This window comes from Melospiza georgiana, chromosome 5, assembly GCF_028018845.1.
Source record: "Melospiza georgiana isolate bMelGeo1 chromosome 5, bMelGeo1.pri, whole genome shotgun sequence".
Classification (NCBI taxonomy): domain Eukaryota; kingdom Metazoa; phylum Chordata; class Aves; order Passeriformes; family Passerellidae; genus Melospiza; species Melospiza georgiana.
Window position 1 is genome coordinate 57,171,269 of NC_080434.1, and position 16,335 is coordinate 57,187,603.

At 39.5% G+C, this 16,335-nt stretch overlaps 1 protein-coding gene across 6 annotated transcripts in view; it reads left to right on the forward strand.

Annotated features, from left to right (window-relative positions):
• Window positions 1-16,335, forward strand: part of JAKMIP1 (janus kinase and microtubule interacting protein 1) — a 226,327-nt gene that overhangs the window by 122,776 nt on the left and 87,216 nt on the right. For all 6 annotated transcript variants that reach the window (XM_058025246.1, XM_058025243.1, XM_058025249.1 and 3 more), the window contains one exon: window positions 14,040-14,105. In XM_058025246.1, the coding sequence (XP_057881229.1) occupies window positions 14,040-14,105 (66 nt within the window). The remainder of the gene's footprint in view (window positions 1-14,039; window positions 14,106-16,335) is intronic.

The window sequence follows — 16,335 nt, forward strand, 5'->3', positions numbered from 1 at the left end:
TAAATAATCGACAATTTCAGATTTTAATATCGGACTAGATATAGTTTGGTCTTTTGTTTTCACCATGAATGTGGTTTGACACATTTTGTGTCCCTTGTTAGAGTGTAGTTTTTGGGGACCTGGGCAGAGCCTTTAAGTTGAGCTCATGTAATAGTGGCAAATAGAAAGGAAAAAATAAGAGTAGATTTGTAAAGTGAAACAGTTGTCCCAGAGGACTCAAAATACATATTTTATGTATATCTGGGGTTTAATTTAGATTTTTTTCCAATTTGTTCCATGCCCTGCTTACTGTCAATTAGAGCACTTTATGTGCACATCTGGAGCATATCTTCTGTTAGTCCAGCTCATGCATTCACAGATTGCTTCACAACATAAGGTTAAATATGGTGAGTGCATAAGAAAACAAAAATGCCATCATAAACATAGCTTCATTAGCTATGGATGTTTATGTACCTGTCTCCAGACCCATTTTATAGGATGTCATTAGAGTTTCATGTTGTGCCCATCTCATTAGACATGCTAATGTTACAGCCCTGCAGGACATGTTAAACTGAATTCCACTGCTTAATAAGCATCTAAGCATTTTAGTAATCTATTTTTAACCCACACACACATGCCCTCCCCCCTACACATTCCCTATTAAACAGGAAAAACAAAGGCAAAGATGCTAGTTAATTTGCCTGGGATATTGGAGGGCTAATTCTCACGGGATTACTTTCATCTCACAAGCAAGTGCCAGAAGCTGAGTGTTACACAAATGAAACCCCACTTGTGCTGACAGAATCCGAATGAATGGATGAAACTGCACTAAGTGAAATATATCTCTGATAAGTACCCTCCTTTCCTCATGTATTTACATCCAGGGGGAGTTTTGCTGATGCTGTAACATCAGGAAGCAACCACTGCACTTTGTTCTGGCAAAACATTTGTCTAGACCTGGCCACATTTTACAGTCTGCAGTGCCTCCTCAGTACGTGCAACACTTTTTCCTCTGCTGGAGTGGAGGTTACAGAGAATGATAGGACAACATGATGGACCTGCAAGGCTTAATACAGAGTCTCTTTGTTGCAAACACCCTCAAACTTTCCCTGAAACAGAAATAATGTATTAAAGACTCCAAATTCTATGAAATTTTTGAATTACAATCACTTCAGAAGGCCTGTTACTTTGCCTTCATTACCTTCTGGTGTGCCGGATACAAGGGCTTCAAAAGAACAACTCTGCTTATCTGGCAGCCTGGTAGCAGTCTTCTTGGAGTCAGAGTTTCTGTGTCCTAGAGCAGGGGTTCAAGGCAGTCTGGTGATGAAGAAAGAGTTCCCTCCTTCTGCCTAGAAATGCTCCTTGACCAGACATGCAGGGTGCAGAAATGGGAGAGCACGTGGTGAAAGCTATAGGTTGGAATGCAAGGTTTCCTTAGAGGTTAATTGCTTCATGCAGGGACTCTGAGGATTCAGTGTGTGAGGTGCTGGTGTTACAGAGCTGGTAAATGTCCTTCCTGGGGAATGACTGTCTGAGAGGGACAGGGATGGGCATAAGGAAATGGGTAAATGGCTGCCCAGGTGTGAGTTGCTTTATTTGTTTTTCTTTGTCCAGATGTACAGCTTGAGTTATTGGCCACTGGGTATTGACTTTGTTACAGTGAAATAAATATATCTTAGAAAGTTGGGCTCTTGTATTACATTGGTAGGTCTGTTCTTCTTGAGTGTGTACAGCCCCACATGATTACTGTTCATTAGTGTATAAATGGAACCATTCATGTATACCCATTGTGCATTAAGGAAAGCAGGCCTCTGTGGAGCCAAATTAGACATGCTGTGTGATTAGATCTGCTTGCTAAGGCACACAACACTTTTATTAAACCCAGAGTGCAACATGCAGGTCTGGGGGATGGATCCTCAGCTGAAATATGTTGGCAGTACTCCCTCTAAGTCAGAGAAGGTGCTCTGGTTTACACCATCCTCTCTATTTGGAGGAGGTAAAACTTGTTAATTAAAAATCTGTCATGAGCAGCTTGTGCTATTTGCTTCCAGCAATAGGGCATGTGCTGATGTTACCATCAGAAAAGTCTCATTGTGCTACACTGCTCTTACAACCTTTTGGAAATCAATGTCTGGTTTATTTTTAGCAGGACTTCATTTAAAAGTAACATTTGTGCTATAGTCAGTGCAGTGGAACGACTTTACTGCTTTTTCTGAAAATCTGAAGGTCATTACTAGCGAGTTCTGTTAAGAAGAGTAATTTTTTTATGCATATACTTTGAATCATTTCTAGAGGGAGAAAAAAATGTGTTGTGTAGCTCTAAAATCCATCTCAGAGAAAAGATATTTTAAACAGAGCAACATGTTTCTGAAGAAGTGATATCAACTTCCCAGTTAAGCAAAGTAAAAAAAACCATAAAACAGAACCCCCCCCCCAAAAAAAGCAGCAGCCCAAAAAATCCCAGTACAGAAAATCCACACAACATTATGCTTAGTTCACCTTCAAAGTATATTGTAATAGTCTTGTCTTCTAAAACTAGTAACTATTTAAATGTCAAATTATGCTTTATATAAATCAAACAAATTAAAAACCAAAATATATTCTTGTTGGTTTTACTGTAGCTGCTTCTGGAGTATGAAACTGGGGAAAGTCAGCAGAAGCAGGTTTAAAATTAGGATAGATTTATTCAAATTGCCCTGTTGGCAGTATCCAAACATGAAGAAAATTTATAATAGAAAAGCAATTTATTCTGATTTCATCTGAAGTTATTTTAAATCCAAAGAGAAGACAGAAAATCCTTGAAGGACAGCAGATTGACACACAATTCCAAAAATGGCTGCTGCCAGTCACAAGGTATATGAAAGACAGATTTTATTAATCTAGTCCAATAATTTCCTAGAGCAGTCTTATCTTTGTATAAAATTGTTAGGGGAAAAAAGAAAGATAAAAGATAGTTTAATTTATTGTGTCATCAAAAAGTGTGATTTTTTTCCCCCTAAATTGTTCTGTAGTACTGTACTAAGCTGAGTGTGTTGTCTTTTAACTTGAGTTAGAATATTCTTGGGTGAAGCTCAGTTTTACAGAGTAAAAGAAATCATTACATTACTTCTAGACCTGAATATAAAATATCTATGAACTGCTGAACTCATCCAATTCCAGCTTTAAATAGCTAGAAAATAGCTGTAAAAATTTTAACTATGTTTTCATTAAACTAGGGCATTTACTCTCGTGACCAGATTGGATTATTCAAAAGTAAGAGGAGCAGAAATGAGCACTTTATTTGCATGTTTTACTGGAAGGAGGCAAAGCTTTAGGACAGATCAGGTACTGACCTCCAAGTGCCACTCTGCAGAGAAGGATTCACTGCTGGTGTGGTGCCTGCTTCTTATGGACACCAAGGAAAAGTCAGAGGCACCAATGTCCTTTTTCATCCTAAAATGTCAAAATATCACTTGAAATTGAGATACAACAACTAATTTTCTTCACTAAGTTCCTTACTTCTTCTTCTGACCAGCAGTTTTTTCTGAGGGCACAGCTCTTCTGGCTTAAAGGCCAAACAAAGCTATGGCAAATGCCATTGCTCCGTGAGTTCTTCCTGCTCTCTTCTATATGGACAACTTTTCCATACTGGGAGAGCAATTTGTTTACAAATCCATAGGGTTGGATGTCACCATATCTATCTGAACATATAGGCTCGGCCATTTATAATAGATATTTGTGTGGGAAGGGGTGTGGTTGGGGTTTATTTCTCACCCAAGGAATATTATTAAGGTTTAATGTTTGATGGGAAAACTTTTGGGGAGGGAGAGAGGATGCTGTGCTCAGTGTACCTCATTGATATATAAAAATATAGGCATTGATAGGCATGAGGAGGTGTTGTATTAAATCTGTCCTCTCTGGCACAATGCTTTGTGAAAGAGAGGATAAGTTAAAGACAACCCCTCCTCTGCCATGTTGCGTTGTCCCAGAGAGTCTGGCTTGGTCAAAAACTCGCAGCTGTGTCACACAATTTAGAAATTAGGTGAATTATTACTACGAATCTTGCTATAATAATAAATGGGGAGGCTCAGATTATTTTTCTTCCAAATCCACTGAGATTTATTGGTTTAATGATTTTATTTTGAATCTTAAATGGTAAGGTGCTAGCTGTTTGCATACAATATGAAGAGGTACACCTAGGGTAACCACTGATTTTTTCTTTTTTTTTTCCATAGTATTAATGGTCTGCAGTTTGTTGTTAAAAATGTAATAGATTACTGTTGATAATGCAATTTTTATCTTCATGAATCGCTGTTAAAAGCATCTGATATACCACAGCTGTATAACTGTCATCAATATTCATCAAGCACATCATGACTAGGCTAATCATGGTTGACCTGTGGTATTGGTTTGTCATGCAGGAGTGAGCATGGAGTCTCTCAGCACATTATTGCTGCTATAATGACAATATCACAATAAACTTATGTAATTTCCCACAGCAGACATGCATGGCAGATGAGGGTTAATTTTAGTAATTTCTACATGTTTATCTTACAGTGTTTCCCTGTGTATGTTTTCTTTATATAGTCTTCAACTGTGTCTGCTTTGCTTATTGCTTTAGTGATGCTACTTGTATGAATAAGTGGTGATAGCAGGACTGCTGTAATACCTAAAAAAATACATCTGAAAGGTCTGCTCTATTTGTCCTAAACAATGTTTGACTGAGGTTCTACTCCAAGTAAGAACAACTGTACGCCTTGCAATAATATTAGTATCAAGAAAACTCTTATCTGAAATTTGAATGCTGAAATCCTCTCATCTGATATCCTGAATACCCTGATGCTTAGGAAAAGCCAGTGGGTACTGAGGAAAGGCAAGGCTAAAAGGGAAAGTATGTGAAGTTTGTTACAGAAGCTAAGGATAAGTGTATTTTCATATGCCCAATGCATACAAACACCATTATGATTACCTACACAGGAATTTGTTATTTAAATATCTGAATGTAAAAGAATCTAAATGTAATGATAAATATTACATTATGCTTCTGTTTGTTTGTTTTTTTTTTCCTGCCTCGTAATGTGTCTGGGCTGTCACAGAGTCAGTTTTAACATGTAGAATGGGTTTTGTCTTCTGAGCTCACATAGACTTAGCATAGCCATTCTGTGTAAATATAAAGCTAATACTTAAATTAGTGTTTTTCCCTAATGAAAAAGCAATAGGACTGTTGATATTCTTCTGTTATATACCAAAATATGTTGTTGCATAGATTCAAAGATTCTCAGTGTTAACAAAGATGAATCAGGTTTTCTAATAAATACTACATACATATAGTAATTTGTATCAGATTATAACAGATAGTTATTTGGGACTGAATGCATTTATAAAATTCACTGCCTTACATCTACAATTGTGACTGAATACATATGCTGAGAAATGCATCAGTGCAGCTGCTAAAAGGTTCATTCTCCAAAGAAAGGCAAATAAAGAAACTACAGATGCATAATAAAGATTGAAAAGAACAATTTTCCTACATCAGTAACTATTAATTGGATTATAATTAGACTGCAGAACAGAGAAAAGAATGAAGTTTTTACCTGCTATGCAAGCAACAAAATAATGATTGAGAATCAGAGAGGTACAGTCCATCCAAAATGATCTATTATTATCATATGCAACTGGCTGAAATTTACACTAAGTTTTCATTCATGAAGTAAAATAAGCTGTCAACAAAACCAATAATGCTTAAGCTAATGCTGTTGCCGTGGCATTTCTGTTTCCTTATGACTATTATGCAAAATCACATTCTAGGAACATGGGATTAAAGGGAACATTTGGATTTCTGAATACACACCCTTCCAGCAGCAGATCCAACAGCTTGAGTAATGCATGTGACAATTGCCTATGCAAATTGTATTGTTAAAACACTACATGCTTTTAAACAGCTGTTAAAATGCATTGGATTTCAAAAAAGCCCAAGAAAAGAATGTGTTTATCCATCACTTTAGTGATTTGAATAATAGCTAAAGGCAAGTCAGTTTATATTCATCTTTGTTTAAATTTGTACATGTAACATAGTTATGCCATTCACACTGCTGAAGATCTTACATACCTGTGTCTTAACAGTGAGCAGAATCTTCTTAAAATAAAGATGTAATGAAACAATATTGATTCTTCCCTCTGTCAGACTGATAAAATATTTCCCATGCTAAATTTTGCTGTAGAATGAGATACCTTCTTGATCATAAGATGGCTTCAGAGTTTCAAAACATGTTTCATGTCAGATGTAGCCTGTCCTGTGAAAGGACATTAACCTGAACCTTTCCAACATTTCAGGGCCAGGCTCTAAGCAGCTTAGCAAATCCTTCTTTGTCTGCTTTGTGCTAAAATTATCAAATTGTTTTCTTGGATTTGCTGGTGAATGTAAATCCAATAAGAGTGTGTCACAGGAACTGTTAAGGTGATTTCTAACCCCCCTGATTAGTACATTCTGTATTTTCACAAGTGCAGTAGCATGGCAAGGAGCATATTTTGAGTCTAGATTAATTGATCTTCTTGGTGTTGCTGTCTGTAAAAACAGTACATTCATATGGGTGGGCTCTTTACTTACCTGTTTAGGGAACAAGAACATCAGTTCTACAGTTTGACACCTAAATGAAGGATGATGTGGTGATCATTGTCTGAAAGACAAAATTTGTCACAAAAGTTTTTTTTCAGATAGATTTTTCCCCATTTCCCAAAGCTTCTTGAGGATTTGAAGCCACCCAAGGTGTGGTTCAGGACTGTGAATGTCTGACTAGCCCTGTGGGTAAACTGGCTTGGATGAAGAAGTCCACTTCATGTAGCCTGCAACACTGCCCAATGTAGAGAAAATGCAATAATTCTGTCCATCTGTGTAACTAAAAAGGCAGCTGGCACATCAAATAAAAAAAAAAAAAGGAATCTGTGAAAGGCACCATGTAATTGTGGAGTGACACAGTCCATTTCTCATCAGAACTTGAGGTAGCTTGAAAGACAAGTTTAATCACATGAGGAAGTGCACACATTTTGGCTGCTTAGGGGAGGAAATCTGGACCTGGCATTTAAGTGCAGTGGGGCACTTGTGACCATCTCGGATCAATTTTCTTTCTTTGTATTGCTGAAGTTCCTCCCATGTCTAAATTTATGAGGAATCATTACTGGGCTGAAATGTTGCCTCCAGTATAAGAATGACATCTCTGAGGCTGCAATCTAGGGCTCACTGAACTCAGACTAAGGATTTCCATTCATTTCAGTGCTCCTTTACAAGGGGAGCAGTATTAATGGGAATGGTACTTCATGTAGATGGATTGCTATTAAAACACATGCTGAGCACTCATACTTCATTTGTTCTGTGTGGGAATGCCATTAACCTTCTTCTTTTTAAATGGAGCAATACTGTCGTTTTGGCTAAAGCACAAGCTGAGTCTTCTAAGCCTGTTACTGAAATGTCTCTATTAGTGAAAGTAAAGTAATATTTCCAGGCACACATCCACCATCATGCTGCTTGCATTTTGCCTAAACTTTGATTCCTCAGACTTCCCAGAGGTGTGGCTTGCAATCTTGGGGTTGCAGTGTAGCTGCAGGAACCAAAGCATGCTACAAATGACAGAAATTTGCGTTTAGAAATCAGTAGCTGGCTGGCTCTTTACTGGAAGTGTACTAATATGATTTCATTGGACTCTTTGTCTTCAATTCAGTTCTAAATACTGTTTTATCCTTTTTGTTGCATCCTTGTACAAGGGAGCCATGACAAGAATCAATCTGCATGCAGGGTTATCTAGCCTCGTGCTCAGTTTGGATGCAGATTGATTATTGTCATGACTCCCTTGTACAAGAGTGCAGCAAGGATGCTGGAAATTTTCCAGCCATCAGGAAAATTGAGCTGTAGGTGCAGGGATACCTGAATTGGTCCACCAAGGCCAGCTCAGGTACATACTGCCTATAAAGCAATGCTTCTGTCAGACTTAGACACTCCCACTCTGTAGGAAGGTCAGACCTGCTGGGAGGTCCCATCTTGGTGGCTCAGTTCTCTGCTACTCAAGAGCTGACCTATCTTAATTTCCCTGACAGTACTGGAAGGTACTTGTCATCCAAGTTTACCAAAAAGAATTGCTTAAGTGAGTCATTGGATTTCAAGAAGCGGATCCTGTTTCCCAGAAAAATGAAGTTTCCATCATGAGGTGAAAGGAAATGGAGGGTTAATGAGCATTTATGACTATAATCTTCTGCACATTAATTCTACTGCTGAAAAAAATTGCCAAATTTCTTGCTTTTGGGGCAGTTGGACAGCCCTTTGTGTTTGGGATCTCTCCAGGAACTAAACTGGAGTAGCCTGCAGTCAGTGAACATATAATTTACATACTGTGCTTGACTGATGGTAAATGTCCCTTTTGTGACTGTTAGTAACATTGTCATATGTAGTGCCTCCATTAGGAGCAGTCTTTGCCTGTCTTGGCATTGCAGACTTCCAAAGGAAATGTGTTCTTCAGCTGCCTGACCCTTCTGGGCGTGCTCTCCTTTACCTAATTGTTAGCATTTTTAGGCTGTTACATCTGTGCCTCCCACTTTGCTACATGTGCTGCATGTGTAATGACTATGAAGAAAAGTTTTATAATCCAACTTAAAAGTCTGTTCAAATTGCAACTAAATAATAAGTAAGGCATCTTGAGCATAGTTTTTTCTGTGTCTGTCTGGCAGTGGGGTGGATCTGTGAGCTGAGCCCCCCTCCTGGCAGAGCTGCAGCTCTGCTGAGCATAGCCTGGCCAGCAGAGCCATCTGCTGATAGCTCTGCACAGGGAGTGCTCAGCCCTGGCTGTGCCGTGCCTGCCTGGGAGCACTCACTCAGGAGAGGCAGCAAACTCGCTGCTAGTGCAGGAATGATTTATTTATCGAGCAGGTGCCTGCCATGCTGAAATAGGGGCTGGTCCAGCCCTCTTTCAAAACTCAGGGAAGCTGCATGCAGGGAATATTTGCAAAGGCACCATCTATATTATTTTGTGATGAGATTTTATTTACTATTGTAATAAAATCAATGAGAAACATGTATTCATTATTTTGTCATTTTGGTTTTGAATGCGGGCAAGGTGGACAGTGTTAGGAGTCCATCCCTTATGTTTACTCTCCTCTCTGGCATGGTTGCACTCCCATTGCTCTGTTTTTGCCTGACTTTGGCTCTTTGTTTGCCTACAGTAACTCCATTGTATGATTTGACTACACAGGGTTGTTCTCATGAATCCTGTCAGTCCCAAAAAAGGTGCACTCCTGTGACTGAGGGGCAGCTATTAGCTGCAGCAAGACAGGAATTGCTGGAACCCAGCAGAGCTCTGCCCTGCATTGTCCCTAATCCTCTCTCTGGCTGTGACCAAGCTAGGGGCTCCAAAGGAAACACAAACACTCTGCTGGACTCAGGCTGCCTATCAATAATTCCTACCCTCTCTTTTTAAAAATGAAATGAAGAACAGCCTGTGCCTTTCTTTTTAGCTGAGACTTATCAAGGTTCTGAAAGCAAAATAGAGTCAATTTTGTTGCTTCCTCACACTTTTTTTGTACTGTTGAAAATATATTGGATTTGCAAGGTTCCTGCAAGCCATGTCATGGGTAGAAGTGAATTCATCTTTTATAGCACAATTGTTACCACTCTATACCACATGGCAGGAGAAGCTCAACTTAATGATTGTCAATTTATACACTGAAGCATAAAAATATGTAGAATTTCGTGATAACAATGAAATAATTCTGCATGATTTGTTGTCCTAGTCACACTTCTGCAAACATAAATCAGAATATACTAAAAGCATTTAATCAAGTGTTGGAATCTGAGAGTCCACAGCTTGTTGATTGGTAATTCTTGCAAATTAAAGGAACAGTAGGTAAAATGTAAAGGCTTATACTGAATCTCAAAGAGTCCTGCCTTGGTCTTAATTGGTAGCTCTAACTTTTGTGTAATTTCCTTCTCAGTAATTAAATGTAGCATTTGACTGATGAACATATCTTGCTACTTCTAGGAGATACCTTTTTGTTACAGCTATGGTCATTTATCATACATGTATTTTTTAAAGTTGTTTTTGGAAATTGCCATCTTTGTGATCAAGATAATGCAGTAAATGCAGAGAGGTTCAACAAGAGAAAATTATTCTTTTTATGTGTTAAATACTAAGGCTTTCTCTACAGTTAAATAGAAATAAATGATTAAATCATATTTTTCAGGATATATTAATAGCCGAACTATGCTGGTTATCTGCCAGGTCTGTCCCTGAGCAATCAGAGGATATTCATGGGAATAGCTACCCACTTCATCCTCCTGGATAATCCTCCAGGGGGAAGCAAGGAAACAGCTAGGAGCAAACAACTCCAAGCTTTGGTACCTGATGAACAATTCCAGCCCAAGGTTGTGTTTTAAAACAAATTTTGACCTGTCTAGATTTGGACTCTTTCATTTCTGCAGCAAAGAACTTAGTTACAAAATTTTACTCATTGGCAGCAAAAGTATTCTGTCACTATGATTTGCACTCATATGAGAGGAATACAAGCTGTTTAAACATTCAGCTGCCTTCAGCACCAAGTGTGGCGCAGCTCTGAGCACACATTTATACCCATCAGTGCCTGCCCTGCAGCTGTGCCCACCCTGTGCAGGGCAGCAGCAGTGCCCTGGGCACCTGCCAGCCCAGGCCCTGCACCATGGCTGTTATCAGAACCTTCCCAGGCACAATTCAGTGAGGTGATAAGCAGTACAGCACTGCAGCAGGCAGGAAAAGCACAAAGTGGCCACTACTGAGCAGTAGATTCTAACACACAATCAGGTAATCAAGCCCCAGGGCAGGAACAGGAGCCTGCTGATCCTAGGTTGAACAGCACTGAGAGCTGCAAATTCAATCTAGTGCATCCCAATTAAACCTGCTATCTCAAACCATTCAGCCCCACACTGGCCACCAAACAGAGCATTGGGCACCAAAGAGAGCTCCTGTGCTTTCACCCCCTCTGGCAGCCAAGCCCCACACAGCCACTCCCTCCCTCCCTCCCCAGCAGGATCTGGAAGGAATTGGAGGTGTAAACGAGAAAACTCATGGGTTGAAGCTAAAGACAGTTTGATAGGGAAAGCAAAAGCTGCACAGAGAAGCCAAACAAAATAAGACATCAATTCACCACTCCCCATGGGCAGGCAGGTGTTCAGCCATCTCCAGAGGAGCAAGGACCATCACATGTAACAGGGACTGGAGCCAACAAACACCACCATTCCAAATATTCCCCTTTCTGCCTCCTTCCTCCCACTTTATACACTGAGCATGATGTCACATGGTCTGGAATATCCCATTTGTCACTTTGGGTCACCTGTCCTGGCTGTGTCTCCTCCCAGCCCCCCACTGACCTCCAACTTCCCTGCCAGAGTTGAGGGTGGAAAGCAGAAAAGACCTTGGCTCTGTGTGAGCTCTGCTCAGCAACAGCAAAAACATATCTGTTTTATCAACCTTGTGTTCAGCACACATCCAAAACACAGCAACATACCAGCCACTGTGAAGAAAGTTAAATCTACCCCAGCCAAAACCAGCACAATCTGCCTTACTGTTACCAATTTAGTTGTTTTGAGGGGTTTTTGTAGATTTTTCAGTTCTCAGAGATTCAGTCCTTTGTGTATTCCCTTTCAGCTGGTAGGTTGTCTTTGTATTTTAAGTGATTTTTAAGAAAGTATATGTTTTTTCACCTTAAAACTATTATCTATCTTCCATCTCCCAAAATTTAACAGTTATTATGGGAAGGAATTGGAAAATGGAAGCCTCAGCCCTTTTTTTAGAACCGCTCTGAATAGTTGGAGAAAAAAGCTGGATAGCTATAATCTTGAAAAGATGAAAAATTCATGAGGGAGTAATAACATCTCGATTTTTACTTGATTAACAGAATTCCCAAATCCTAAAAATGCCATCTTATCCTAATTAACTTGTTCTTTTAGAGAGGAACACTTGCTCTAAACCCTGAGGTGAGAAAGCCACCAGATGTTGGGTGGCTTTAAATTATTTTATATTTTTTTTTTCTTTATATTCTTTTTTTTTTTTTTTTTCTAAAGGCAGAGTCTCAGGAGTTATTGAAAAATATCTTCACATGATAAATCTTGAAGAGGGAAATGATATTTTAAAAAATTGCTTCTCTCCACGTATCTCACTGTGGTCAAATTTTATCTGAGAGCATCAGAGCGCAACCCTCAGAGAACTGAATTCTGTCAGTCAGGTCTGGGATGTGGTTAGAAGCAGGAATCAGCATAGCTGTAATGAGTTGGAGAGAAACAGGATTCTAACCTGATGGATTAGAGATGTTGGGGCTGATTCCAACTGTCTGTTCTCATCCCATGGTTTTTCACAGTATTGTAACATTCCAGCTACATGCAGTACATGAAGATGATCACTTGGGAGATAGGCTTGCCTTGAACAGGGTGTAGATGAGCTGTAAATCAATTTAAATGCAATAGAGGAAAAGTGGAATTAATACAGCTGTGCTTGGGGCATTTGTGATTGTCAGCAAAGGTGCATTCACTTATATCACCTGAGGGTAATCTGGCTCATGCTGGTTTGAGCATTATCTGGGGAAATCTTTGAGGACTGCAGTATGATATAGTGTAGGTTTTGATTGACTTACACTGCATGTATAGTATTCAAAACAGGCTTTAAGTTAAATCTTCAATTTTGAAACAGGAGCAATGATAACAAAGCTTTTTTTCTCAAGGCTTGTCTTCAACATTTGTGTGGAGGAGCATGCCCGAGGAAAAGTGAACTGCAGGGTTGTGTGTACCTCGTTTTTGGAATAGTTCCAGGTTAGATTTGTGATTTTCAGGCCAAACTCCATGTTTCTCCAAAGCAGTTTGGTCGCTGGCTCACTGCTGCCTTGCTGCAGCTGTCCTGGGCTATGAGTGTGGAGCATTTACCCTGGTTGAGGTCTTAGGGCTGAATGCAGGTAACAACTACCAGCAGCAGCTGATACACACGGGTTTGTGAGTCATGACTGGCTGTTGTTTTGAAACAGGTACTGTTGTTTGCATCAGTTTGAGAGGCATGAAATAATTTGGGAGTGAGGCAGCAGCAGCTGCATTAATTGCACTCACCTATGCCATCCACGTTAGAGGAGGTGATAATTTGTCTTTCCAAGGTCAGGAACTGTTAACACCCCTAGCTGGTGTAGGCCAGGCTGAGATTGGGTAATCCCCAAAAAAACTCATTGTATGAAGTTGTTTCTTGATCACCAGTGACTGTTAGTAGAAGATTTCAGGTTTCTGCCTATAGAAAAAATTACTTATAGCCTACTTTATCTGTAACAAGTACAATATAAAAGTGTAATAAAAAGCATCTAAATTGTATAAGACCCTCAACATCAAAATAAAAATAAAAATAATAAAAAAGAAGTGTGACTTACAGAAAGGAAATAAGGAGATATGTGACACAGAAAAGAATAAGATAGTGGACCCAGCAGCAGTCATGTTTTTGAAGAATCTTTGTGAAACTGAACAAGAAAAATCCTTAAAAATATGGGGAGCTACAGTGAAGGAAACATTCCATCTGGCTCTGGTGGGAGGTGACTGGTAATAGGACAGAGCTGAGTCTCTGGATGGTGTCTTTGTGGTAAACTGAAAATCTGTGCATTCTCTTTCCTGTGGTATAGCCTGACTATGCTAGAAGCATGGTTATGTTTCATAGGAAAAGAAAATTAAAGGTTGAAAGGTGATAGTGTCTGCTGACTGTCTAGGTAAGCAGAAAAACTGGCAGTTGGACAAAAAAAAAAAAGAATTTTGATGCAAAATGGAATTGTCTGTGTGTATATGTGAAAATTTTGAATAATGAGTGGTGGTGAGTAGACTTCCTGGTATAAACATGACATTCTGAACATGCAGCTTGTTTGAATTGCCATGGTTTCATGGAAATGTGGAAAATTCTGCCATGGAAATGCCTAATATAGCTGTAAAGGAAGTGTTACAGTAATAATGGGCATTTGTTCTCTTTATTTTTAACCTATTTCTCATCTTTTTTATTCACATCCTTTTCAAATTAGGTATAATAATGTCTATTTTGCTTTTTCTGTTGCAGAGAATTCGAGATCTAGAAGATAAAATAGAACTTCAAAAGAGGCAACTCAAAGAAATTGAGGAAAAGGTAAATTTATATCTGGGCAGTATCAACAAATATTTTTTCCCACAGAAAATTGTTTTTCTCTGTTGCACTGATGTTAATAGTACTTAATCTAATATCACAAAATCTATTTTAAAGTGAGATAAAAATTTGAGTTTGAGTCATTGCAGCATGAAATGCAGCTCTGTCTCTAATCTGCTCAAAATTATTTCCTATCCAGGATTTCTGTCAATTACAGGAAGGAATCAAGGAGCCTGGGGAGACTCTAGACTAGTAGAAGGAGGATTTGCTGTGGTTTAGAACAAAAAAGAACAAAGATTCTTTTTTTCTCTGAAAAAATTGGTTAGCTCAGCCGTATTTGGCAGCATTGCCTTGCAAAACTTTCAAATACTGAAAAATAAAACAAAATTAGGGAAGGGCCTGCGAAACGCTACAATTAAGGAGTATTTCTTGTTTTAATATAGAAAAAGGTTGATAAAATGGATCTGTTTTTTTTTTTGAAAGAAGCTCTGACCAAGGCTTCAGACAGCAAATGAATTTGTGTCACTGTGGCTCCCAAGCAAGGGATGGTGCAAGGTTTGTGGAGTGTGGGCTCAGGTTTTCCCAGGTCTGTGGAGTTTAGGCTGCTCTGCAGAGAGCATGGACTGACAATGGGTTTTTCTCCAGCCCCAGCAGAGTGTTTTAGTTATGTTACCTTTGCTGAACCACTGCCTAGATGCCAACAAGAGTCATGTCCCAGGTTCAATTTCTTCAGCATTTATGGGCATGTAATCCTATATAAACCTACTGCTGGGCAGAATGGAGACCTTAGTGCAGTTCTCATTGTATTTTTCTCTTGGGATGAGAATGGGTAAAAGGGCAAAAGGAAAGCTTTTGCAGGACTCTGGAAGGAGTTGAAAGGGCTCAGTGGGGTTGGCATAAAAGAGGGAGGATTCAGGGAGCAGCTCAACTGGGTGTGGAAAAGTTTCTTCCTCACCCTTCTCTGATCCAGCATCCCTTCATCTGCTTCCAGGATGTGGCAGTCCTCCCAGTTGCACTTCCAGCAACTATTCCAATTCCCTCAGCATCTTCCTCAGCCCCTTCTGCTCCCACAGCAGTTGTCTCTGCTCTGCTGTACTTATCCTGCACTTTTGAGACTGTGATACCTGTCTGGGTTTGTGGAAGAGCAGAAGAGCCTGCAGGAGCTGGGCTGTCTGCTGCTGTTGCTAATTAATGCTTTACATCACCCCCTCAATGACATGGCTGGAGCTGCTCTGTCTGCATCTGTTGGTAGGGCAGTGCTCCATGTTGGCACTGACAGAGAAACACGGGCACTATTAATCCTTAAAAGGGCTCTTTTCACCCTTAAAAGGGCTCTTCTGCTGCCTTTGCCCTCTTCTGCCCCAGACCATGTCTGTGCCTGAAGCTGTTCCTGCCTAGCAGCCAGTGATGTCTAAGGTGCTGCACTTAACTCCTCAAAGCAGAGAAACGTTGAGGGATAGACAATACTTGTACATATTAATTATTTCAAATATTACTGTTTATCCACCTGTTCTAAAAAATAAAACATCTCTAGATGTTGCTCTTGCCAAAATGCAGGCCTTTAAGGCATTGCCATTAGAGTTTACAGAGCAGGTATAGGATTAGCCAGACTGATAATTTTGGAAATGGAAAATAGCATTATCTCTGCTGGTTCATCAGCCGGATGGATGTGGAAAAGCATTGGAAAAGAAAGAGCTTAATCACAAGCTTAGCAGAAAGCTGGTAATGAGTTAAAATGATTAACATCCTCTTTGCTTTAATGTTACATTAGCAAGAGACCTCAAAAAAGCTTCATCTCTTTCTATTGACCTTCAGCTTCTGGATAGGCTTAGGGCTTCCTTCTATCCCTATTACATTTGAATTATTTTTTCCCTGGGATTAAATCCCATTCTGATGGCCCAAAGGAAGATTGTGTTTTCAGGGAAGCAATGGATGGTATCATTTTACCTCATTGTTCTTCTCAAGGTTTAATGTGTTAATGTGCAGACTGACACTTGCATGCTACTGATGCTGAGCACAATAATTTCTTGTGGGCAGAAGATCCTTATGCTTTTGAAGGAACAGCAGCATTTATAGCTGGTGGTAGCTAAGGGATGCACCACTTACTGTGTCTGAGTATGACTTTTCATTTTCCTTTAGGAGTGGATTCAGTTTTTAAGTTTTGTGTAAAATCAAAACAAAAGTATTACAGTATTTCTTCCCTATAAATTCTTCAGCAAACTGTCCTGTTTCT